The 27158-nt window shown below is 41.1% G+C and overlaps 2 protein-coding genes across 2 annotated transcripts; one reads left to right on the top strand and one right to left on the bottom strand.

Annotated features, from left to right (window-relative positions):
• Positions 1-2923: 2923 nt before the first annotated feature.
• On the bottom strand, positions 2924-21150 carry gatb (glutamyl-tRNA(Gln) amidotransferase, subunit B). The gene is made up of 13 exons (XM_060917120.1): positions 20968-21150; positions 13912-14062; positions 12778-12891; positions 11350-11548; positions 11145-11267; positions 9691-9804; positions 8631-8715; positions 8372-8416; positions 5039-5231; positions 4696-4829; positions 4363-4441; positions 3977-4111; positions 2924-3304 (listed from the first exon to the last, which is right to left on the bottom strand). Exons 1-13 carry the CDS (start codon positions 21120-21122, stop codon positions 3179-3181), a joined length of 1653 nt encoding a protein of 550 aa, XP_060773103.1. The 5' UTR covers positions 21123-21150; the 3' UTR covers positions 2924-3178.
• Positions 21151-21335: 185 nt separating this feature from the next.
• On the top strand, positions 21336-23666 carry dctpp1 (dCTP pyrophosphatase 1). Its single transcript, XM_060915959.1, has one exon. It carries the CDS (start codon positions 21455-21457, stop codon positions 21935-21937), a length of 483 nt encoding a protein of 160 aa, XP_060771942.1. The 5' UTR covers positions 21336-21454; the 3' UTR covers positions 21938-23666.
• Positions 23667-27158: the final 3492 nt, after the last annotated feature.

Raw genomic sequence — 27158 nt, 5'->3', positions numbered from 1 at the left:
CATCTTGTATCAGTAGCATGACCGTATGTACAGTTGACAAAGTCGTCCATTTAAAATTTTACGACTTCCTATACCATGAGTGTATGCTGTGCGCGTATACTTGTACAGTTAGGTCGATAAATATTTGGACAGAGACAACATTTTTCTATTTTTGGTTCTGTACATTACCACAATGAATTTTGAACAAAACAATTCAGATGCAGTTGAAGTTCAGACTTTCAGCTTTAATTCAGTGGGTTGAACAAAATGATTGCATAAAAATGTGAGGAACTAAAGCATTTTTTAAACACAATCCCTTCATTTCAGGGGCTCAAAAGTAATTGGACAAATTAAATAATTGTAAATAAAATGTTCATTTCTAATACTTGGTTGAAAACCCTTTGTTGGCAATGACTGCCTGAAGTCTTGAACTCATGGACATCACCAGATGCTGTGTTTCCTCCTTTTTAATGCTCTGCCAGGCCTTTACTGCAGCGGTTTTTAGTTGTCGTTTGTTTGTGGGCCTTTCTGTCTGAAGTTTAGTCTTTAACAAGTGAAATGCATGCTCAATTGGGTTGAGATCAGGTGACTGACTTGGCCATTCAAGAATATTCCACTTCTTTGCTTGAATAAACTCCTGGGTTGCTTTGGCTTTATGCTTTGGGTCATTGTCCATCTGTATTATGAAACGCCAACCAATCAGTTTGGCTGGATTTGAGCACACAGTATGTCTCTGAATACCTCAGAATTCATCCGGCTGCTTCTGTCCTGTCACATCATCAATAAACACTAGTGACCCAGTGCCACTGGCAGCCATGCATGCCCAAGCCATCACACTGCCTCCGCCGTGTTTTACAGATGATGTGGTATGCTTTGGATCATGAGCTGTACCACGCCTTTGCCATACTTTTTTCTTTCCATCATTCTGGTAGAGGTTGATCTTAGTTTCATCTGTCCAAAGAATGTTCTTCCAGAACTGTGCTGGCTTTTTTAGATGTTTTTAGCAAAGTCCAATCTAGCCTTTTTATTCTTGAGGCTTATGAGTGGCTTGCACCGTGCAGTGAACCCTCTGTATTTACTTTCATACAGTCTTCTCTTTATGGTAGATTTGGATATTGATACGCCTACCTCCTGGAGAGTGTTGCTCACTTGGTTGGCTGTTGTGAAGGGGTTTCTCTTCACCATGGAAATTATTCTGCGATCATCCACCACTGTTGTCTTCTGTGGGCGTCCAGGTCTTTTTGCATTGATGAGTTCACCAGTGCTTTCTTTCTTTCTCAGGATGTACCAAACTGTAGATTTTGCCACTCCTAATATTGTAGCAATTTCTCGGATGGGTTTTTTTCTGTTTTCGCAGCTTAAGGATGGCTTGTTTCACCTGCATGGAGAGCTCCTTTGACCGCATGTTTTCTTCACAGCAAAATCTTCCAAATGCAAGCACCACACCTCAAATCAACTCCAGGACTTTTATCTGCTTAATTGAGAATGACATAACGAAGGAATTGCCCACACCTGCCCATGAAATAGCCTTTGAGTCAATTGTCCAATTACTTTTGGTCCCTTTAAAAACAGGGTGGCACATGTTAAGGAGCTGAAACTCTTAAACCCTTCATCCAATTTTAATGTGGATACCCTCAAATGAAAGCTGAAAGTCTGGACTTTATGTCCATTATATAACTATAACTTGAATATGTTTCAGTAAACGGGTAAAAAAAAGAATTTGTGTCAGTGTCCAAATATATATGGACCTAACTGTACACTAATCAGCCAGAACATTAAAACCACTGACTGGTGAAGTGATTATCTCATTACAATGACATCTGTCAAGGGGTGGGATATATTAGTCAGCAAGAGAACAGTCAGTTCTTGAAGTTGATGTGTTGGAAGCAGGAAAAATGGGCAAGCGTAAGAATCTGAGCAACTTTGAGAAGGGACAAACTGTGATAGCTAAGATGTCTGGGTCTGAGCAGCTCCAAAATGGCACATCCTGTGGGGTGTTCCTGGTATGCAGTGGTTAGTACCTACCAAAAGTGGTCCAAGGTAGGAGAACTGGTGACTGGGTCACGGGTGTCGAAGACTCATTGATTGATTCGTATGGGGCACGAAGGCTAGCCCATATGGTCCAATCCCACAGAAGAGCTACTGAAGCACAAACTGCTGAAAAAGTTAATGAGGTGTCAACTCTGATCCTTACGCTTGCCCATTTTTCCTGCTTCCAACACATCAACTTCAAGAACTGACTGTTTTCTTGCTGCCTAATATATCCCACCCCTTAACAGGCGCCAGCGTAATGAGATATTCAAATGTTGCTCATTTCACCCGTCAGTGTTTTTTTAATGTTATAGCTGACTATATGGTGTGTGTAAACACCGTTGTGTGTACTACAAATGATAAATATGTCTAATATAATGCTGCACACTTTATATGGTGTAGAGGGAATGATTTTATAGTGCTGCCTTAAATTTAATGATGATCCATATTGAAGGAACTCATCCCTGGTGTAACCCTGATAATAGGCTACCAGACAGCGCTGTGTTCTCTGAAACAGGCGGAAAGATCAGTTCATCATATTATAGATGTACAATCACTTTTATAATAGCGTTTATCCCATCTCTTGCTGTGCTCAAAGTTTTAGCCCCCCATCTGCTTTCAGATCCACAGAATTGATATCAAATGCAAAGTTATTATCTTGGACTTTGGAACAAAGCTGAAATGTCATTTCCAGCTCGACAGTTCACCTCTTCTGATTCTTATTCCCTTCATAACATCATGATCGCTGTGCAATTACAGATGCACTGAATGCTTAATTATCAGTCATTAAAGGCCAGGAGTTACTTATCAAACATGATTGAAACAAAAATAAGGTTAGGCCTTTTTTTTTTTTTTTAAAAACGTGAGTCACTTTTTATCTCCAGAGAAATATCAATACACTCACTTCTACATGTCCTTGTTAAAGCCCTTTATACACACATAAATAAGACATTCATGTTGACCGAGACTAAACAGGAACATGTTAATATGCACAAATTATGCTGAGTTGTAGTTTCTGCTCCAACATCCCTGACTCGACCTTTCCGTTCATCACTGAGGCTTTTGTGAGGTTCTCGAGCAGAAACATACTAAAGCATTCCAGGTTCAATTGTATAACTAAACACGATCAGTTCTCAGAAGACTGGTATTGAGGCACTCTGGGTTTTAATCACGATGTCATTTCCTGCAGGATGTTCCTCAGCTGGACTGGATCGGCTCGGCCTTTGGATTCCTTCTGAACGGCGCCCATGAGCTTATTCAGCACCTTCTTATTGCCCCCTCTGATCACCTGGACCTGGAGGGCAGAAACACCACCACAAGTTTTAGTGAAGGAAATTCAACACCACAGATGCTGATGTTTATGGTTAAGTCTTGTTTCTATCGTGGAGCGGATGAAGTATTTCAGTTCATTTGCAGCTTTTAATCTCCGACAGGTGTGTGAGGGAGATCTCATCTCATCTCTAGCCGCTTTATCCTGTCCTACAGGGTCGCAGGCAAGCTGGAGCCTATCCCAGCTGACTACGGGCGAAAGGCGGGGTACACCCTGGACAAGTCGCCAGGTCATCACAGGGCTGACACATAGACACAGACAACCATTCACACCTACGGTCAATTTAGAGTCACCAGTTAACCTAACCTGCATGTCTTTGGACTGTGGGGGAAACCGGAGCACCCGGAGGAAACCCACGCGGACACGGGGAGAACATGCAAACTCCACACAGAAAGGCCCTCGCCGGCCACGGGGCTCGAACCCGGACCTTCTTGCTGTGAGGTGACAGCGCTAACCACTACACCACCGTGTGAGGGAGGTCAGGTGTGTTATTTGAGCAGTGAGGTGTGATGTTCTACTGAAGTGTGCAATGACGATGACGTGCTGTTAGTCTTTGTTAGATCTCAGGTTTGTTATAACACCGAGTCTCAGGCGTGTATTTCAGATTGGGTGTTACTACAGTCTGTCAAACCTCACCAGATCAGGATGAGCGTCCATCACTCTCTGGCAGATCTTAAGGAGTTCCTCTCGATCGTTGATCAACCCTAAATCCAGTTCCTTCACCAGCTGCTCCACACGCTTTTCCGGAGTCTTCCACATTTCCTGGAATACCTGCCGCGAGTGCAACGAGTATACTTTACTCCTGGGCAAGAAAGCACCTACCCCACAGATATAAATCCGGCAGCCATTTTGGGTTAAATGTAAAATTGGATCGGATTTCAGATTTTACTTTCCTACAAACCTCTACGTACCAGATCAAGTACGCGGTGTATGTTTTGAGACTCAAGTATAACTGTAGAGTAAATCATACTGTACATCATGGAAAACAGGAAGCTGTCAAGATGCCAAGAGCAAAGACTCACCACTTTAGCAGCAGAGGACGAGATGAAACCAGATTCAAGAAGATTCAGCAGTTGTGCAAGAGCCTCGGGAGACACCGGGCTGAGAGACAAATGAGCACAGATACTCAGATCCTAAACATGGCATCATGGAGATTTTTTTTCCCTTCAGTGTGATGCAGACAGATTCCTCACACTTCACTCAGTTTATTCAGATGTGAGCATCTAGCATTAATGACCTCTCTCTATTGCCACGGTTAGTTGTTGCTATGGGAACAGTGAAGTGAAGCAGGAAGCTTCAGAATAACTTTGCACAGCTGATAATATTATGGACTATATGTAAATGAACACACACACCTCTGTGTAACCTTTAGGTTTTGTTGGTTCAGGTGACCCATCAGCTCCTTTATCACCCAGCCAATCAGCTTCCTCGGTTCCGTTTTCGTCTTCTGGACCACGCGCTCGAAAAACTCCATCAATCCATCTTCATTCTGGAAGAAGAAAATGCTTGCAGATGATTTTCACACTGCTTTGTCTTTGAAATGCTGCGTAACTGACGTTCTGCTTGTTGATGTGTTATAAAGTATAAATGCCAAGATTTCTTATTCCGTTTGATCCTGAATTTCAAAAAGATCTCTTTGAAGTCACTGTCTGTCTCTATTGTCTGTCTGTCTCTATTGTCTGTCTGTCTGTCGCTCACCACCAGAGTGAAGCTGTGTTCTGGCAGGATGCCGTACTCCTTCATTAATCTCATCCTCTTCACTCCGGGCAGCTCAGGTAACTGAGCCTTCAATCTGTCTATCATGACCACGTGGGCAGGATCAACGCCATCTGGCACTGAGGACACGCCTTCATAAATGAACAGAGGAGGAAGATTGGGTTCTGGCATGAACCTAAGGGAGCGAAGGGGAAAGAGAGACAGAGCGGTCAGATAAAGACAAAGAAGGAAAGAGAGAAAAATAATTCTAATTGTTTGTTTAAATACAAGTGTTATTATTCATCTTTGAAAAGGTCTGTTTTTCGATTGCATTCATTCAATTATTCTTTAAATTCGTTTCTTAAGACAAGGATTTTTTAAGATGTTACCTTGACAGTTTCGGCGATAAACTTCCGCCTTCTTCAAAACAGTCACCAGATGTCGAGTGGTGACGTGCCTTATCAGCTGATGTTACTCTAAGGAGGCGTGAACGTCCCGCCCAATTTGACAGGTAGTTCACGCCTCCTGCTGTCAGAGTAACATCAGCTGATAAGGCACGTCACCACTCGACATCTGGTGACTGTTTTGAAGAAGGCGGAAGTTTATCGCCGAAACTGTCAAGGTAACATCTTAAAAAATCCTTGTCTTAAGAAACGAATTTAAAGAATAGTTTCAATAGGTAGACATAATGAACTTTCACTACATATGCATTCATTCAATATTTAAATAAAATGAACTTGTATATGACCAACTTGAAAGGCCAAAGAAAAAAGGAATGTATAAAATAAATTAAAAACTTATCACATCTGCTGCCAGCAAGTTTTTTTTTTAATGTATTTGTTTCTTATATAGGGGTCCATCTCAGAAACTGGTCTCTCATTTGGGACATTATGGTCAAAAAATAATTTTTCTATTTTTTTTGCATTTACTTAACACTCAATGTTTCTTTTGTCATGTTTAATAAGAATAAAGGTAGCATCTTGCTTTATCTGGCCTCCACTGTGGAAAATTTTAACGATGTTCTGAAGTTCACTCGCATAACATGGGAATATGTATGCATTTAAAAAACTCTCTTTAATAACCCAGGAATATCTTTCTGTACATATTTGTTTCTTTAAATGCAATTATTGGACAGAAAAACAAAAACATTTGTTATCGTTATTTTTAAATTTTACTCCTTAGTTTCGAATGTTCATCAGTTATCATACACTTTATTAAACTTTACTTTGTTGTGCCTGCAGGACGTCATGTAGATACACCCTTTATTTTGTACTAAATTATCAATTAGCATAATAGTAATACACAGACAAAAGTTTGAAACTGTCACACGATATCCCATTGATTTATTCAATTATTTGCTTTTTTCATCACTAGCGTAACATGGAAACGTGTTTTTTTTAACGTTTCTTTTTACTGTGAAGATATCATTACTTATATCACATCTGACCAAGTTGCAGATTTACACACTGCATTAAAATGTAATCATTCTCACAACTTAAAGTTAAATTATATTTTGATTACAATTCAAATGTTTTTGTAAAATTGATTTACATATAAAATAACTACATCATGAAGAATTAAAGCCCCTCCTTCACAGATGAGTGAAAATATTGAATAAATTTCCTCTTTTTGATTGCTTGGGTTAAAAATGCCAAGTTGTGATGACTGAATTGATTATTCACTTAAATATGAATAATATGATACAGTTTGGGTATTTGATATGGCGAAATAGGACTGTTTGCTTACAAAATGACAGTGAAATATAAGCAGTATCAGTGATACTGTTAATGACCCTTCAAATAATGCTTACCGTCAATACGATCCATTTTCTCATCCTGATCAATTACATACAAAGAACTCCTGACACATAGAATGAATGTGATTTTTCCTTGATGTGAAAGAGGGGCTTTAAATACAAGGAGGCAGTGACAGGAACAACAGGCGTGGAGGCAGGTGAGTCGGCAGTGGCAGGAACTGCAGGCATGGTTCCAGTAACTCAGCTCTGTCCGTTATTATTATCGCTTCTGAAAGGAAATTAAATGGTCGGCCACCTTATTGTAATAAAATCATTCTTGTTCCCATTTTATGGTTTAAAAGCTCACTATCGTAATAAGGAGGGACCATTTATGACGTGGCTGTTTCCGTATTACGAAAGTGTGAAAAATTTTAAATTCTCTAACTCCTCATCGCAAAATGACTGGCCGTAGATTCTATCAAAAGTTCGATCTAAATTGACCATGGTTGCAAAATATTGGCTAAAAATACGCAAACACTACGAAATGAAACACTATGAAAGTAAGATGAAAAAGAAACATTCTATTGCCTTATACTGCAAGACTAAAACAAAATAAAACTGTCAAAACTCACCTTTTCAGTGATAACGTCCGAACAGATCACCCGCGTAACAGAAAGACCGCAAATGGAAGCACGATCAACTTCTAACTGTTGGAGTGGAAAATTCCATTCTACACATGCAAATTGTTAATGTGTGTCCTTCCCCGCACACAAATAACATGCTACGGTAAAAAATAGACTACAACTCATTTTATAGCTCAGAAATTCATACAAGACCAGCTACCATTGTAACATATTCTGTAAGAAACATATTCTATACCTAACTTTCAACTTTCATTTTAAAAAACAAAATTGCAGATTTATAACTAAATTTTTATATGGTGTAGTGATTTTAAGTTACAACTTTTGGTGAGGTAGTGACCTTGACCCTGAGGCTTTCCGTTTAGATCAAAACACACGATCGTATTGGTTTTGGGTATGCGGAAAATGGAGTTACAACGGTGATCAAATATTTTGCATGATGTTTTATTACGGTTATGATTATTCTGTGAGCGCACCAATCCTTAGGTCTATAAAGTTACAACTTAAAATACAATTATTGATAACTGTAGACTTTTCAGTGGACTACAACCTTTTTAAGGGAACACGATGTAGTCAACCATTTATCATGTCCCAGATCAAGCTGCCATTTTTCCACAAATTTGCAGAATTTTTGCCAAATTCTGAATAGAGTATTCACATCAAAGATTTAGTTTTATCTGTATTATTTCTTTCATCATTTTATTTCAAATTAAAACCAACATCACCATTCAAAACCGTACAGTTTATTGACTGTGAGTATATTTAGTGGGGTACCCCCACAGTACCCAGTTTCTGAGACAGACCCATAAACCAGATCCATCATACTGTGACATCGTTGATCACAATATCTATTATTTTGTCTAACCATTATTTATTATTCTCTCTGCTAAAAGGTTTCCTCCATTTTCTCTCTTCCCTTCACTGTTACCACACACACACACACCCCTCTGCAGCACTCACCTGTAGTCCTGTAGACCCTCTTTATCCCTCATTGGCACTGTCGTTCTAACAAGAAAGAGAGATTAAATTTAAGTGTCATAACCGAAATCCTTTGAGACTTGACACCCTTTTAGCAGTTTATGAAACACTTTTAACTGCGTGTGTGTTAATCCTAGCACATATTTAAAAATGTCTCAAGACAAATTCAAGCACAGAGTGTGAACCCTGAGGTTTTTTTCCCATTACAGGTGTGTATTGCATTATAATTTGCTTTCTTTACCCGGTTTTGCTGTCGAAAGCTCTGGTCTCGTTCAGAACTGTCCCTCCACTCTCCAGAACCTCAATCTGTCTCTGGATCTCATAATCTAAAGGACATTAATACATATTGGGGGGGGGGAGCAATTTCAGTAATAACTGAATGCGCATGTCCTAATGGGAAAAAAAAAATACACTTACACTGAGCTGAACGTAATATGAGGGATGAAAGAATTGACAACTCGTAAAATATTCAACTGTTTATACAAATATCCAGCCCTAAAGTCATGACTTTACTCAGACTGTAACGAGTGTGTAGTTATGAATGTGTGTATTAGGACTGTAATAAGTGTGTAGCAATAATGAACGTGTAGTTGTAACAAGTGCATGTGTTTAGGACTGTAATAAGTATATAGTTGTGTGTGTGTGTGTGTGTGTGTGTGTGTGTGTGTGTGTTAGGACCGTAACGAGTGTGTAGTTGTAACAAGTGCGTGTGTTTAGAACTGTGTGTAGTTATAACGAGTGTGTTAGGACTAATGAGTGTGTAGTTGCAATGAGTGTGTGTGTGTGTGTGTGTGTGTGTTAGGACTGTAACGAGTGTACTGTCCAAGTAAAGCTGCTGATTAAAATTCAAGTTTTCAAATATTACATCAGAGAACTTTTGGGAGAAATTTTCACACTTTAATCTGAAATAGACTTGGAGTCATAAAAATTTAGAACAAGCTCACAAAATACATAAAGAGCTACTCTGTGTGTGTGTGTGTGTGTGTGTGTGTGTTGCAGTGAGGAGGAGAGGATTTGTTCATAATTAGTGGAGAAAATGTAACAAGTTGGAGGCATGCTGTGTGTGTGTGTGTGTGTGTGTGTGTGTGTGTGTGTGTGTGTGTGTGAGAGAGAGAGAGAGAGAGAGAGAGAGTTATCTGGAGCTCTCACACACAGCATTTTTCCAGAGGTGGTGTAGAAAATGGAGGACCTGCAGCTGTGTGTGTGTGTGTGTGTGTGTGTGTGTGTGTGTGTGTGTGTGTGTATTATGCTAGAATAGTACAAATACATATACTGTATAATATGGATATTTAGAGTCTTACCGATCGCCCTGGCAACAAACCGAGCGCTGTTGATGTTCTTTACTTCAGTGCGAATGCCAAGCGGCTCTCCGGGATGATGGACAGATACGTTAGCGTCCACTCGCAACTGTCCCTCTGCATGGAGACAGAAAGAGACCGAGAGAACTGAAAGCTCTGCTAGAAGTCTAAAGCGAGACTGCACTGCTCCACAGCTGCCATTTTATACCTGGACTGTGCGATTTATAATTTTACTGCATCTTTTACTGGATAGTGCAAGTATTGATAAGACGAGACACACATGCTCATCAAGACTGTATTTAAAACAGCAGACTGATGTTTGTCCTCGTCAGTACTGATACTGGTCCTGAGCTGAGAAACTTGCTTAGTATTAAGTGCAATATGGAAATTTTATTTAGCTCTTTTTGTCTTTGCTGCTGTCGTCTGTTGAGTTTTATGGGATTGAAACCATGTCTTTTTAGCGTCGTCATGGAGAAAAAAAAAAAAAAAAAGAGCGCATGAGGTGCCATGTATTGTAAGTAAAACGTATTCCCTGGTTAAATGAAGTGCACGTGTCTCAGTACTCGCCAAAGTGAAGTGCTCATATAGTTTCTCTGCATACGCGCTTCATTGCTCGATGCTCATGAATACCTTTGCGTGCAGTGCATGCAATATAAAAAGACTGTCCAAAAAAAAAAAAAAAGTAAGCCCCACCCCCTTCCTTAAAAGGTTACACACTTCACATTGACAAATCTGGCACAGTCTTTAAACACAGCAGGTTCATTTTTCATTTTTACCACGAACCAGAATGACAGGAACAGTATTAAATTATGCGAATTTGTTTATTCGTGATGAAAGGTCAGGGGATGTGACGAGAAGCTCTGAAGCACGACTTTTGTGTTTGCATTGACGCAGTTGAGTGAGGGAGAAAACTCATTTGAAACTTTTCCTTCAGCGCAGCCACCCCGATTACTCGAGGCTTGCGCATAAATCTGAATATTACAGAATTAATTTGCATAAAATCAGGTGCATTAAGGAGGTAAGACCAGAAAAACCGAACCAATGTGCTGATGGGGGGATGGGGGGAATAAAGCAAAGACAAACAAACAAACCGTTTGCTTGTGGGGCTTTTTGATTAAACTGGAGCACGGAGAATTTTTCATGATGAAGAGAGAAACTAATTATTTTCTCTCATTAAAGCCCAATGTGAATAAATATGATTGAACCTCGAAGACCAGAGTAATTAGAAATATGAAACTGATTAGAAACTCTTTATTTAAGGCTAATGAAATTAGGAAAGTCAATTTATCACATTACTGGACAGGACAAGAGGGAAGAATAAGGCTTGGTGTTGAAAATTATGGTTTAATACGAGCTGAGGAGACTCTTTCATTTGTGCAGAGCTCTTGAAAAAACATTTTTACATCAAGTGACAGTAATGGTGTGTGTGTGTGGTTTTTTTTTTTTTTTTTACACACCAGCCATGTTTCCTTGGCAGGTTCTGAGAGTCTGAAGAATGAGCTGAAGCTCTCGCACTGCAGCTGCTGCTTCTTCACCACAACACATATCAGGATCCATCACCACCTCCATCAGACCCACACCTAGAGAAAGAGAGGAGGTGAATAGGAGAATTTTATCTGACAAAGAGAATGGTGAGTACAGCAGTGATGTAAGCAATGATACCGGCGCGGTTCAGGTCGATGAACGTTCGGCTCCTCTGATCGTCATGGAGACTTTTGCCGCTGTCCTGCTCAAGCTGAATCTGTCTCACTCTCACGCTCTTCGTCATCACCTCATTCCTCTTCTTCCCCCCTAAATAACTGAAGCTCAGAGATCCGTTCACTGCAATGGGCACTCGCTGCTGAGTGATCTGATAACCTGCCTAAAAGCATCACACACACACACACACACACACACTTCTGATAAACATCACCTGTAAACCCTGAATTTCCTGTTAGTTAGTTTTAAAATGGACATATAAGGATTGAGAATGAATTTGAAACACACAGTGTGTGCGCGCGCGTGTGTATATATATTAGTGCTGTCAAGCGATTAAAATATTTAATTCTGATTAATGTCGCGACTGTCATAGTTAACTTGCGATTAATCGCAATTTAATCACACATTTTTGTCACATGAAAAACCATTGTAATTCTCTTATCAGCATAAAAAAGTGAATGGGCTTGCTTTGTACCAATGTTTTTTTTTTTTTTTATTGCAGAGCATAACACTACGGAGCCGTAGAGGGGACATGGTGAATAAAAAAATAAAGCGTGGGAACGACTTATAAGGCGTGTGCATGAGATATTAATGCGCGCGCACGAGTTATAACCTGTGCGCATGCTTTGCGTTAAGGCGTGCGCTCGGGTAATTAAAAGTGAGGGGACGAGTTACTACGGCTCCGTATAACACGTCTTGTCACACCCACTGCAAAGTCGGGCTGGAGCCGCCTTTGGGAAAACGAAACCTAAGCCGAGCACCGTGGCTCTTCGTCCCGAGGCGCGGCAGTGCGAGCTGCCCGTGCTGGTTCTTTGGGGGGAGGGCAGAGGACTCTGGCTGTGCGGGCGTGACATTACAGTCTAGCTGCTATCGGTTTTCTAAGCAAAGTCTCTGTTCCAAGTTCCTGGCAGTTTCAAAAGCTTATGAAAAACCTACATCATGTCACAGAGCGTTAATCTCGCGATAAAAAAATTATCGCCGTTAAAATTGAGTCACGTTAACGCGATAATGCGACATTTTTGACAGCACTAATATATATATATACACACACACAAAATTTAGAATCAGATTATAAAGATGTCTGATCTACACACACTCCATTACAGGAATAAAAAATGAATTAGTAAAAAAAATGAATAGATGAGTATGGAAGAAAAGACGAAATAAAATAGATAAAGAAACGGAGAAGAAAAAAGATGGATGGTTGATGGGAGAAAAGCAAAAACTACAAAAAGAGTAAAGATGTGGAAAAACAACGAGAAGCAGGATAGATTAATGGTGGTTAGGGCCGAGGGAAAAAAGGAGGGAAAGATAGTACAGGAATAGAACAGCACATCATTAGGGAGACGGAGTCGATGAGGTCTCAGTAATCTCGAATCTAATCACACTCACTGGGAGATCGGCGTAAAAGTAGTGTTTCCTGTCGAAGAGAGACTTTGTGTTGATTTTGCAATTGAGGGCGAGACCAGTCATTACAGCTGCCTCGACACACCTCCTGTTCAGAACCTTAGCAAACACAACACACACACACACGATCACAGCAATGAATTCAACATCCTAACACAATAGTAACCCCTCTTTCTCAAAGGGAGTCAGTCAGCAATTCTAATGAAAGGGACAAAAAAAAAAAAATCAGCAACATTCGTGAAGCCAGTCAGCGAACCAAACACAGGACTGATGTTTGCAAAGTAGTTAGCTTAGCGCTGCTATGTTTCCAGCTGCAGATATTTGGCTTCAGTAACTCAGGTTTGCTCACGGATGTCAGTTCATGTAGTAAACCAATGAAGTAAAAACTACACACTACAGGAGATGATATTCTCACACTATATTTTCCTAATGCACTGTTTAAGTCGGTTACATCCACTCAATAGACGCAGACAACCTCGTAAGAGCTTGACAACTGACAGGCCAATTGGCCTACAGGGCATCAAGAATGTTTTTTTTTTTTAAATCATTATAATTACATATTTGTGAGCATACTCACTAACGATGTCTGTCTAATATGCATCTCATTAAGTATTCATGAGCACACTTACCAAGTATGTTCATCTAATTTACATACTTCATTATGTATCCATGTGCACACTCACCAACTATGTCTAATCTGTATCTCATGATGTATTCATGAACACACTCACCAAGTATGTCTGTCTAATCTGCATAACCACATTATGTATTCATGAGCACACTCACCAACTATACCTAATCTGCATCTAATTATATATTCATGAGCACACTCACCAACTATTTCTGTCTAATGTGCATCTCATTATATATCCATGAGCACACTCACCAACTATGTTTAATGTGCAGCTCATTATGTATTCATGAGCACAATCACTAACGATTTGTCAAATGTGCACATCTCATGTATTCACTACCCGTTTGTCTCATATTCATTATTACGTATCCATAAGTATGCTCATCAATTGTATGTCAAATTTACATCTCATTACATATTCATGAGCATATTTGCCAACTATATCTGTCCAATATGTATATCTCAGTACATATTCATAAGCTCACCGGAAGCGTGCCAGGAAGTGAGGCGTCGAAAAACGACACATGTGAATTGGGTGGGGCTGAGAATCCAACACGTGAGCTTGAGAACAACTTTGATGTGGCCTGAATCTGTGCATGGATCTCCAAGGCAACCACGCCCACCATCTGAGGAGCACTTTTGAGTGAACAAAACATACAGGCGTGTAATCAAAGAAAAATACCCTTTTTTCTTGAACAGTATGTACAAAACAGAATTCAGTGTCAATTTATTGGTGTTAACTACAACAACTGAATCTAAACCTCCATCACCAAGATGAAATGTTTGGATCCCTGTTTACACGCTACAGTTCATGTATCTTCATAAATTATTAATGGCGTGTGTAAGGAATAAAACACACATTGTGATTCTGTTAGAGGAAAATATCACTTACACTGTTCACTATAAATCAGCACTTCCCAAACTTTTGGTGACAACATCCCCAGACGGACATGAATTTTCTGCGACCCTGACTGCGCTACCTTTTTTTAACTCCAGATTTATAACGCAGGACTACAGTAACATGAACATTTATTATATTGGTAACCGATGTATGTGTAACATACAGTGGTGCTTGAAAGTTTGTGAACCCTTTAGAATTTTCTATATTTCTGCATAAATATGACCTAAAACATCATCAGATTTTCACACAAGTCCTAAAAGTAGATAAAGAGAACCCAGTTAAACAAATGAGACAAAAATATTATACTTGGTCATTTATTTATTGAGGAAAATGATCCAATATTACATATCTGTGAGTGGCAAAAGTATGTGAACCTTTGCTTTCAGTATCTGGTGTGACCCCCTTGTGCAGCAATAACTGCAACTAAATGTTTGCGGTAACTGTTGATCAGTCCTGCACACCGGCTTGGAGGAATTTTAGCCCATTCCTCCACACAGAACAGCTTCAACTCTGGGATGTTGGTGGGTTTCCTCACATGAACTGCTCACTTCAGGTCCTTCCACAACATTTCCATTGGATTAAGGTCAGGACTTTGACTTGGCCATTCCAAAACATTAACTTTATTCTTCTTTAACCATTCTTTGGTAGAACGACTTGCGTGCTTAGGGTTGTTGTCTTGCTGCATGACCCACCTTCTCTTGAGATTCAGTTCATGGACAGATGTCCTGACATTTTCCTTTAGAATTCGCTGGTATAATTCAGAATTCGTTGTTCCATCAATGAGGGCAAGCCGTCCTGGCCCAGATGCAGCAAAACAGGCCCAAACCGTGATCCTACCACCACCATGTTTCACAGATGGGATAAGGTTCTTATGCTGGAATGCAGTACTTTCCTTTCTCCAAACATAACGCTTCTCATTTAAACCAAAAAGTTCTATTCTGCTCTCATCCGTCCACAAAACATTTTTCCAATAGCCTTCTGGCTTGTCCACGTGATCTTTAGCAAACTGCAAACGAGCAGCAATGTTCTTTTTGGAGAGCAGTAGCTTTCTCCTTGCAACCCTGCCATGCACACCATTGTTGTTCAGTGTTCTCCTGATGGTGGACTCATGAACATTAACATTAGCCAATGTGAGAGAGGCCTTCAGTTGCTTAGAAGTTACCCTGGGGTCCTTTGTGACCTTGCCGACTATAACATGCCTTGCTCTTGGAGTGATCTTTGTTGTTCAACCTCTCCTGGGGAGGGTAACAATGGTCTTGAATTTCCTCCATTTGTACACAATCTGTCTGACTGTGGATTGGTGGAGTCCAAACTCTTTAGAGATGGTTTTGTAACCTGTTCCAGCCTGATGAGCATCAACAATGCTTTTACTGAGGTCCTCAGAAATCTCCTTTGTTTGTGCCATGATACACTTCCACAAACATGTGTTGTGAAGATCAGACTTTGATAGATCCCTGTTCTTTAAATAAAACAGGGTGCCCACTCACACCTGATTGTCATCCCATTGATTGAGAACACCTGACTCTAATTTCACCTTCAAATTAACAGCTAATCCTAGAGGTTCACATACTTTTGCCACTCACAGATACAGTATGTAATATTGGATCATTTTCCTTAATAAATAAATGACCAAGTATAATATTTTTGTCTCATCTCATCATATTTTTGTCTCATTTGTTTAACTGGGTTCTCTTTATCTACTTTTAGGACTTGCGTGAAAATCTGATGATGTTTTAGGTCATATTTATGCAGACATATAGAAAATTCTAAAGGGTTCACAAACTTCCAAGCACCACTGTAAATGACTAAAAACCAAAGGAATATTCAGATCTTGCACTGATTTACCAGTTTACTCAGAAGTGTTTTGTTGTTCTAAGAAAAACACTCAAAGCCAGAAGAAGCAGACGACCCCGGTTTATACTTGGAGGGTGATTTTGCATACAAGGGTGACACGGGTGCCATTATTCACACACTTGCTGCGTATCTTATATACAGTACATCTGAAAGATATAAAAGCGACATTCATTAGACGGCACGCCCAAGTCAAAACATCCCTGTCCCATCTTCAGGTTTTGAGTTCAACCTTAAAGTGTTTAGTAGTTTTGGTGCTCAGCAATGTTAAGTACACTGATGCTCACTGTCTCTGTTAAAACTTTCTGCCGTCATTGACTGTGTTTCAGATTGAAAACTCAGACCTTACATTCATAAATATTTAATAATCTAGCAAATCCAGATCACTGGTACACAAAACAGAGCTTGAGTGTTCATGGTCCTAAATGTTCTTGAGTAGTACAGCGCAAAGCAAGTGATTTGAGAGACACCACTAGTTTGTTAAGCAGAGGTTGAATGGCCTGAAGGTTAGAGAAGCAGCCTTGGCCCCAAAGGGTTACCGGTTCGATTCCTGGGACTGGCAGGAAAAATTATCCTCTGTATCATGGCTGAAATGTCCTTGAGCAAGGCACCTAACCAGAGGGTACTGTAGCATAACCGCCTACTGCTCTGGGAATGTGTGCATGCTTCATATGGGTTAAACACAGAAGAGGAATTTCACTGTGCTTGAGTGTACATGTGACCAAATAAAGGCTTCTTCTTCAGGAGCGTGAAAAAAAACTCTATAGTAACACATATACTATGAATTTAAACATGGCTTATCTGAACTTTCCCGTAAAAAGTAACTTTGAGATATTTTGAAGATAGCGATTTTAATTGAGATTAATTTGTCAAATAAATGAAAAACAAAAGCGTAAAGTCATCTGTTTGGAAACTTTGACAGAAAACAGTTACGAATCACTCGTACTGGAGACTCCTTCTCCTGACAGAAAACTTCACTATATCAAGCATTCTGATTTCTTTTATTAAATACCAACATGCTTTAAAGTGCATATTCTGGACCAATTTTGTGGTGTTGTTTTTTTTTATGAAAGTATATGCCTTTACACACTCATCCAGAAGGGTAATTTTGCACAAGGCCATCTGTCTACAGCAGAAAAAAATAAAATAACAAAACGCGTCTGGCGGCACGGTGGTGTAGTGGTTAGCGCTGTCGCCTCACAGCAAGAAGGTCCGGGTTCAAGCCCCGTGGCCGGCGAGGGCCTTTCTGTGCAGAGTTTGCATGTTCTCCCCATGTCCGTGTGGGTTTCCTCCGGGTGCTCCGGTTTCCCCCACAGCCCAAAGACATGCAGGTTAGGTTAACTGGTGGCTCTAAATTGAGCGTAGGTGTGAATGTGAGTGTGAATGGTTGTCTGTGTCTATGTGTCAGCCCTGTGATGACCTGGTGACTTGTCCAGGGTGTACCCAGTCTTTCGCCCGTAGTCAGCTGGGATAGGCTCCAGCTTGCCTGCGACCCTGTAGAACAGGATAAAGCAGCTGGAGATAATGAGATGAGATGAGAATGAACAAAACGCGTCTGGAAAAATCCCAAGGGAGTCTGGAGCCAGATTTGTGACGTCACCTGTGGAAGCACCAGCAGGCTGCGAGAGCTTGCACAGTTTCAGTGCACAGCCTGTGTAGACCAAGTGCTCCCATTTCTCTCTCATTGTCCGGTCTTTTGGAAAACGATGAGTACTAATCCCGTCAAGATTGGTGTTGCTACACCCTCCTACGATACATCGGTTACAGTGGCGGCTGGTAGTCTTTCAAACAGGGGAGGCTGGTTGGTTACGATATTTCCAGATTTTAAAAGAAAAAAGAAAAAACACATCAATTTTGCCCATACTCTTGCCTCTGATCTGGCTGATTGTTGGCAGGGTCACAAACTGTGAAATAACAGGTTCTTTTGGCCCATTAGCCTACTGTCCAATATACATGATGGTGGTGTTGGGGGGGGGGGTTGGTATATTTTAACATTTTATATTTTAAAATTGTGGCATGTTGTTTAAAAATTGATCATTATTGAAAGCAGCTCTTTGTCAGGAACCTCAGCAGTAACAGCAGAGTGTTCTGGAATAGGCACAAGCACTGACCTTGGGGACCCAAACATAGAGCTGGGTGCCACACATTTCATTCAATGACACTTTCCCTATATTTTACTTATTTTGACTGAGAAATGTTTTATTGACAATTTTGATAACCCTTCACTTTTAATCCAGGTCTGTAGTGTGAAATGTTCTCGGCTGTGTTTTTGTTTAAAAATGTTTTCCAAATTGTAGCTGTGTTTAATTCATCTCATCTCATTATCTCAAGCTGCTTTATCCTTCTACAGGGTCGCAGGCAAGCTGGAGCCTATCCCAGCTGACTACGGCCGAAAGGCGGGGTACACCCTGGACAAGTCGCCAGGTCATCACAGGGCCGACACATAGACACAGACAACCATTCACACTCACATTCACACCTACGCTCAATTTAGAGTCACCAGTTAACCTAACCTGCATGTCTTTGGACTGTGGGGGAAACCGGAGCACCCAGAGGAAACCCACGCGGACACGGGGAGAACATGCAAACTCCACACAGAAAGGCCCTTGCCAGCCCTGGGGCTCGAACCCAGGACCTTCTTGCTGTGAGGTGACAGCGCTAACCACTACACCACCGTGCCACCTGTTTAATTCATATCCAGAGAAATATATATTCCAATATAATATACTCAGCATAAACATTTTAAATAGATTCTATATTTTGGTCCATCCATGACATATTACTAAAGTAGCCTATTTGCTGTTGTTGATGTGGGTCACTTGCTGTTAGCCAATTCACTTTCTCGTACCAGGAGAGCTGAAAGGAACGAGTATTATTCCCTACCTTTTTCACCAAGTCAATTTGAGGCATTGGTCTACCCTGCTCTTTAATTTTTATTTTTTCCTCGAAAGGAAGACTGGCAAATGGCTTTGCCAAAATTAAATCAGCAATGCTTGGCATCCGTGCGCAGCTTTCTTGCTAGCTGACTAGCCCCTCAAGTTCAAGTTCAGTCACTCAGATAAACAAAATTTCTGGAACTAAGATAGCAAACTTGACAACACTATATTTACACTTTATTTACAATGAAAATATATACAAACTAAAAAAGCTGGTAGAAACCGTATGTAATGAATGAAATCGAAATGTAAGCTGATCTCTTACAATACACCACAGCACTCGCGAATCCGCATGGGACTGAACTGAAATTCACCGCTGCCTGTCTATATTTAAAACGAGCTGTCAATCAAAGAAAATATCCGGCCGCTTTCACCAATCACCAGTCTCCTCGCGGAAACTGCCATGTCCCTCCTGTGTGAGGCTTGGAGTCCGTGGGCGGGCATTTTCGCAGTATTTGTCCAATAACCGTCTTGCATTTTGAGATTGAAAAGCGCAGAGCTCCCAAATGCCGTTGAAGTCCATTGAGGCTGGGAGTCCGTGAGACTCCGTGGGCGGGCGTTTTCGCAGTATTTGTCCAATAACCGCCTTGCATTTTGAGACTGACAAGCGCATAGCTCCCAATCCACTGAGGCTGGGCTGCATCGCGCTGTCACGAGGGGGAAAAAACTCACGCACACATTAGGCGAACTGGGGAAAGTTATAACGGAATGATTTCGCACTGTAGTGGGTTGAGCACATATACTTCTATGATTCTGGATCTGAAATAGCAATGTTATAAGGTCGGCTATAACATAAGCCTAGCGCAATTCATCCTACACGATGTTCGTCATTTTTAGAGGAGGCTGAGCCTCCCTCATTGTCTTAGAGCAATCACCTGTGATCTGTTAACCATTTTAATAATTACGCGATAATGTTGAAGAAATTTGCAGAAAACTACCAGGTCGTTTTCTCATAAACAAACCAGGATTCAGAGGGCGGCGTCCCGCACGCGACGCCACAAAAATCAATGTTTCCCGGGAAATCCAAATGCCAAGTTTTTTCAGAGGCGGACCAATTCGCCTCAAATGGCTTGCTTTCAACTGAATTTTTCTGGTATTGCGCAAGGTAAAAAAAATTGCAGAGAATGCAGAATGTTACAGATATTTGACCAAAGTTTAATATAAAATAGGAGAATTACATTAATCTTGCTCCTGAATTTACCCGTGATATGCACTTAAAAGGGCAGCATGGTGGTGTAGTGGTTAGCACTGGCGCCTCACGGCAAGAAGGTTCTGGGTTTGAGCCCAGTGGCTGACGGGGGCCTTTCTGTGTGGAGTTTGAATGTTCTCCCCGTGTCTGGGTGGGTTTCCTCTGGGTGCTCTGGTCGTTCTCTAAAGACAAGCAGTTAGGTTAACTGGCTACTTTAAAAATTGTCCATTGATCAAGTTTGGAGAGGGATGGGCTCCACCAAGTTTAAATGCCCTAGACACACCAATCATGGACTGTTAAAATGTCATCAGTGGTGCTGGCTACGAGAAGAAGAAGAAGAAACGTGTTGTAAAAATGTGTTTATTACTGGGTTTAGTCCTCCATACACGCCCCTGTTACTATAGAAACGATAGCGCGTTAATATAAACGTGTGATTTAGCTTGTAGCCGGAACTACTGTCAGAGCTGCTGTTTCTAGAGAACTCACGATTTCAGGAGAACGGCTCCGGCATTATAAACTGAGAGAACAAGACTGTTAAGCTGGTGGATTTATTAAAAACATCAGCAGGTAAAAGCGCAAATGAAATGTTTTACTAAAACAAACTTAGCCACTACGCTAACTGTCCGTGCAAATGATTTTGAACGTGATTTAATCCGGTTCTTACCTTTTACTCTGTAATTTGGGCGGAAGTTGGCATTTAGACCTAGACGTCCATATCCTCCTAATAAACACACCACCGCTCGGATGGGTATTACACATGCGTTTAAATTTAACACATCGGTGCAGCATTGCGCTGTTTCCCGAACAGGAGGCGGCCATGTTTGTGTTGTGAAAACTGACAGTATCATGGGAAATGTAGTTTTTTTTCCTTCATAGGAACAATTCCATATTTAATTTTGTAAGCGTAGTGATTTTTATTTGTGTGTTGTTTTAGAAATTAAACAAATTCAATAATAATAATAATAATAATAATAATATAGCTGAAAGTGAAGTTGGCGTCCCCTTTTCTGGTGTACATATCCGGCGCTTAATATGTCGTCACTTCCGTTTTGTGCTGCTGTGGCGGGAGATTCACGCGTTGTCCGGTTTGTTTTTAAACTTGGTTTGTATTTTTACTAAATTTTAGTGATTTTAAGAATTAAATATTAACAATGGAAAAAACGAAGCAAAACGGTTTTCTTCCCGCGAGCGCAGCTGAAAATAAAACAAATTCCGCGGTGCACATGAGACCAAATGGCCACCGTGGAGCAGCCGAGGGATTCCGCTTCAGCCCGGAGCCGAGTCTGGAGGACATCCGCCGGATGCAGGGCGAGTTCACGGACGAGCGCGACTGGAATCAGTTCCACCAACCGCGCAACCTGCTGCTGGCTCTGGTCGGGGAGGTGGGCGAGGTGTCCGAGCTGTTCCAGTGGCGCGGGGAGGTGCCGGAAGGCTTACCGGACTGGACCGAGTCTGAGCGCGAGCATCTGGCCCAGGAGCTCAGCGACGTGCTCATCTACCTGGTGGAGCTCGCAGAGAAGTGCCGCGTGGACCTGCCGCAGGCCGTGCTGCGCAAGATGGCCCTCAACCGGCTCAAATACCCGGCCAGCAAAGTGCACGGGTCGGCCAAGAAGTACACCGAGTATCAGGACTGAGGCCATGGAGCACCGGGGCCTGGAGGTATCACAGGATACTTCAGAAAGATCTCCAGCCAGGATTTGGTCATTTGGAGGCAAATACAGCAACGGTTATTGATCAAGCAGTTCAAGACCCATAGACGTTCTTTGAATCGCTCGCTTTATCGAATGATCTAATTTTGTCACCCAGTACCAGTACTGAACCTTCCTCTACACCCAGTACTGAACCACCTTCCTCTCCTTCTCTACACCCAGTACTGAACCACCTTCCTCTCCTTCTCTACACCCAGTACTGAACCACGTTCCTCTCCTTCTCTACACCCAGTACTGAACCACGTTCCTCTCCTTCTCTACACCCAGTACTGAACCACGTTCCTCTCCTTCTCTACACCCAGTACTGAACCACGTTCCTCTCCTTCTCTACACCCAGTACTGAACCACCTTCCTCTCCTTCTCTACACCCAGTACTGAACCACCTTCCTCTCCTTCTCTACACCCAGTACTGAACCACCTTCCTCTCCTTCTCTACACCCAGTACTGAACCACGTTCCTCTCCTTCTCTACACCCAGTACTGAACCACCTTCCTCTCCTTCTCTACACCCAGTACTGAACCACCTTCCTCTCCTTCTCTACACCCAGTACTGAACCACCTTCCTCTCCTTCTCTACACCCAGTACTGAACCACCTTCCTCTCCTTCTCTACACCCAGTACTGAACCACCTTCCTCTCCTCCTCTACACCCAGTACTGAACCACCTTCCTCTCCTCCTCTACACCCAGTACTGAAGCGTCCTCTCCTCCTCTACACCCAGTACTGAAGCGTCCTCTCCTTCTCTACACCCAGTACTGAACCACCTTCCTCTCCTTCTCTACACCCAGTACTGAACCACCTTCCTCTCCTCCTCTACACCCAGTACTGAAGCGTCATCCTTTCCATCACTGATCGATGGAACCTTCTCTCCAGACATGCTTGGAATAATGACCATGCACTGAGTACACGCACTTGGCAAATGTTTTGTGACTCAAGACACAACTAGATCAGATTTAATATTAGTAACTCAATCAATTGATAAGTCAGGTTTGATAAAATTTAAAAATAAAGATGCCTGTGATTTTTGGTGTCTAAGTCCTGACTGTTCCGTAACTTGATTTGAGTGTTCTTTTAATTACTTGGTTGCTTCTTTAAGCATGATCAGTTGTTAGATTTTCAGGAATTTTTCTTTATGCTGATTATTATTCATTCTTAAAACTCTTATTTACATTTTATTCTGAAAATGCAGTGTGCATTTTTATTACCACTAAAACTGCTGTGCAAATTGGCTCAAACAAAGCTGTGTACGTTTTTTCCTTCCCTCTTTCAATATGACGTGTTCTGTTGATACACTAATGTTAAGGGTTTGTTTTTGTTTGGTTTTTTTTTTAAGAGTAAATGTGGTCTGTTACACTCGACTCCTTGTGGCTTGCGACTTTTTTGAGCATGTTTCGCTGCACACTGCATCTCCCCTGTTTGACGACTTGTGATAAAAGCGTAATAAGGCTGGAGTGTGAAACGTGCTCCTTGCATGACACAGTAATGATCACTTCCATTTAAACAGAAAGATCTCGACCTCCTCAGTGAGACTTCAGTGATGCTTTTTACTCTTCTTTCTCAGTTTCAACCCTTCCATTTGTGTAGTGATTTACACCAGATGTTACAGGGCATGTTTTCCAATTCAGCATGGTAGTAATTAAAATTCACTGTGCTGAAGTGTGTGTGTGTCACATCAGTCTTTTCTGGTTTAAAAGTTTTGTACTGATGTATGCTTTAATCTGAATATTTTATAGTAATATGAAATACCAGAAGAAAGAAGGGGGGAGATTAGAGACTGAGACAAAAAAGGATAGCTAGACGGAGGAAGAAGGAAGATAGTCCGAAGGGACAGAGGAAGAGTGACGCAGTAAGAGGGAAAGACAGACAGTCATCACTTCCATGCTTTTAATTTTCCATCTTCACTGTTCCTGTTAATATTTCTGTTTCCATATATGGGCGTTCTTTGATCTTCCTAAATAAATGCGTGCATTTATGAGGACTTGTGATGTCACTAAATCTTACTGACCTGAATTCAGATGTACTCACTGAGAGTCAGCATGGAGTTACAGTACAGCTGTTCTTTAAGGGGGGTGGGGGCAGAAAGGATGAGGTGAATGTGCTCTAACTCCATGCTGTCTCTCAGCAAGTACGTCTGAATTCAGGTCAGTAAGATTTTGTGACATCACAAGTCATCATGAATGCACACGTTTATTTTGGAAGATCAAAGAATGCCCATATATGGAAACTGAGTAACAGTGAAGACGTAAAATTAAAAGCATGGAAGTGAGAATTGTCTTCCCTTCTTACTGTCACTCTTCCTCTGTCCCTTTTCACACTCTTCCTTTCTCTTGCTGTATTTTAATCCCTTTCCATCCTTCCTCTATCATTTTCTTTTGTTTCAGTCTCTCTAATCTTTTTCTGTTCTCTCTCTCTCTCTCTCTCCACTGTCTATCCTCTTTTTGTCCATGTCCTCTATATCTTTATTTCATTCTTTCTTCGTTCATCTTTTGCGCTCTGTGTGCACACCCCTCTTGAACACTCCATCTCCCCTAACCTTTCATATATCATTTGTTCTGTTGCTGTGTGTCTTTGTTGTTTTTCTTTATTTTCTACCACTCACTTTTTCTCTCACTGTCATTCTTTCTTCTTAGTTTTTCATTTCACGTTCACTCATGCACCCACTTACACGTCCTCTGTCTTTCTTTGGTCTCTCTCTCTCTCTCTCTCTCTCTTGCTGTTCCTCTCTGTCTGTATAGTTTTCTTTCTACTTGTCTGTCTTTCTTTTCACTCTTCTTTTCCAGGTTCTCCTATAGGAAGTGAGTTCGTGTGTGGGCACTGAATCAAACCTTTTGTGAAACTGTTTTGTACAAGGCCACACACACAGAGTGGGAGCTCTCAATCTGTTGCTGCTAAATACACACACACTCCATCTATTAAAGAATGATGTTGCTATGTAGCACTGTTGCTATGGAAGATGTTCCCTTCTACACTACACTGAATGGAGATCAAACCCACCATTAGGGGGTGCAGTGTCACTATACAACACAACACACCATGAGTGTGATCAGTGAGGAAGAATTGTACTGTGTAGTGGATACAGTGTGTGGTTTGGGACTTGTCCAGAGTGGCCTAATGAGGGTGAGATGTTTACGATTTACTTACAATCCATCATTATGTTTCCTAGATTTGTGTGCTACATAGTGCATATGATTATCCAGGGGAGGACGGGTGTAGGAGACATTTAGGTTGGGGAATATTTCTTTTCTTACTTCAAGGTGATTTCCTTGGATGAAAAATGTAACAAGGAATATGCAGATGTTATTTAAATTATACATAAATATGCACAGTAGCGAGGTGGCATAGTGGTGTAGTGGTGCGCGCTGTCGCCTCACAGCAAGAAGGTCCAGGTTCGAGCCCCGTGGCCGGCGAGGGCCTTTCTGTGCGGAGTTTGCATGTTCTCCCCGTGTCTGCGTGGGTTTCCTCCGGGTGCTCCGGTTTCCCCCACAGTCCAAAGACATGCAGGTTAGGTTAACTGGTGACTCTAAATTGACCGTAGGTGTGAATGTGAGTGTGAGTGGTTGTCTGTGTCTATGTGTCAGCCCTGTGATGACCTGGCGACTTGTCCAGGGTGTACCCCGCCTTTCGCCCGTAGTCAGCTGGGATAGGCTCCAGCTTGCCTGCGACCCTGTAGAACAGGATAAAGCGGCTACAGATAATGAGATGAGATACACAGTAGCCTCTTAACTGTAGTATTATGGTAATTAGTTAATGGTCTCGTCAGTTTCCAAACAGGGTGAGGTGATTATTAAATGATTTAATTTGCCATTTTATTTAAAATTTAATGAGTGCACAAAGTCAGCATCTTAAGCGCACAAAATAAATCATGAACATTTTATAAGGGAAAAAAATTAATGAACAGCACACACACACAGTGTAATGTAAATTATATAAATTATATTACAAAGTACTACCCAATACATCAATATAATGGTTAATATATGGTAATACTCACAAATGAAAATATTTAGTAGGTTAATTAACATGATTAATATTCATGATGTCTTTATTGAAGACACTGGGAATGTAATGAGAGTCAGAAAATGAGTGTATTTTGTATATTTTATCTATTTTTTTCACTGAAGCTACATGGGCAAGTGTTTATTTTCATAAATTGTGTTACTGTAAATTTTACTTCATCGTTTTGCTTTATAAACTGTAAGGCTGAAAGAAATCTGCTTGTTATTTTCAATTCAGCCTTGACACAGCAGATCTATAAGCTCATTTGTAACATTACAGCAATCTCGTGTGTGTGCGTGCGTACGTTAGGAAATGTAGCACCTGCCAGAATTGCAATTTGATTAAATAAAGGCCTGCTAGCTAAATCATAACAAAACACAACAATGTGTGTGTGTGTGTGTGTGTGTCTCAGCAGACATGTTTGCCCTCTTAAATAAATCCCTGTGTTTGTGTAGCACGTACAGAATCATGGCCGTCTACTTGCTCGTTATTTATCGCTGAAGCTAGGTGCAGAGTCAAACTGAGGTCTTTAAAGGAACAGCACAACTGAAGAAAAAACAACCCCAACGTTCCTTTTCCTCTAAATAAACCCAAAGCCATTTCGGTGTCTGAAATCCTGTCGTTATAGCGTTATAACCCTTGTTGCCTCAAGCAACAAGGGTTATAACGCTAACGTCCAGTTTAGCATGCACTTAAATCACACAGCCCTCACACATTTGCCTCAGAAAAGTTTCTACGTGCTTTAAAAATCTCAAACTATGTCGATTTAACATGCAGTATATAAACCAACTCAAACTATATTCATTTAATTCCTGAAAGTACGTCTCCTCCTTTACAGCTTTAGTGCTGTCGAAGTTCAGTTAGCAGTCAATGTTAAATGTAATTAAAGTGTAATCTGAGTTCAGTCAATCTTTTTTTTTTTTGGTCTTTTTCCAACACATCTGAGAGAAATGTTGATATTCTTGATAATATGGTCTCATTTTCAGGTCATCACTGTGCCTGTGTAGTGCCTGTTAGAATGATGAAACGACTAAAATGCTAGCCTCTGTGGCTCGCTGGCTAATTTATGAATATCCTAATGCAGGGGTTTTCAAAGTGTGGGAGAGTCAGCCCCCCCTCAGAGAGCAAATAAACAACAGCGCCCCACCACCA

Source organism: Neoarius graeffei, chromosome 3 (assembly GCF_027579695.1).
Source record: "Neoarius graeffei isolate fNeoGra1 chromosome 3, fNeoGra1.pri, whole genome shotgun sequence".
Lineage (NCBI taxonomy): Eukaryota > Metazoa > Chordata > Actinopteri > Siluriformes > Ariidae > Neoarius > Neoarius graeffei.
This window is presented reverse-complemented; position numbering and strand designations above follow the sequence as displayed.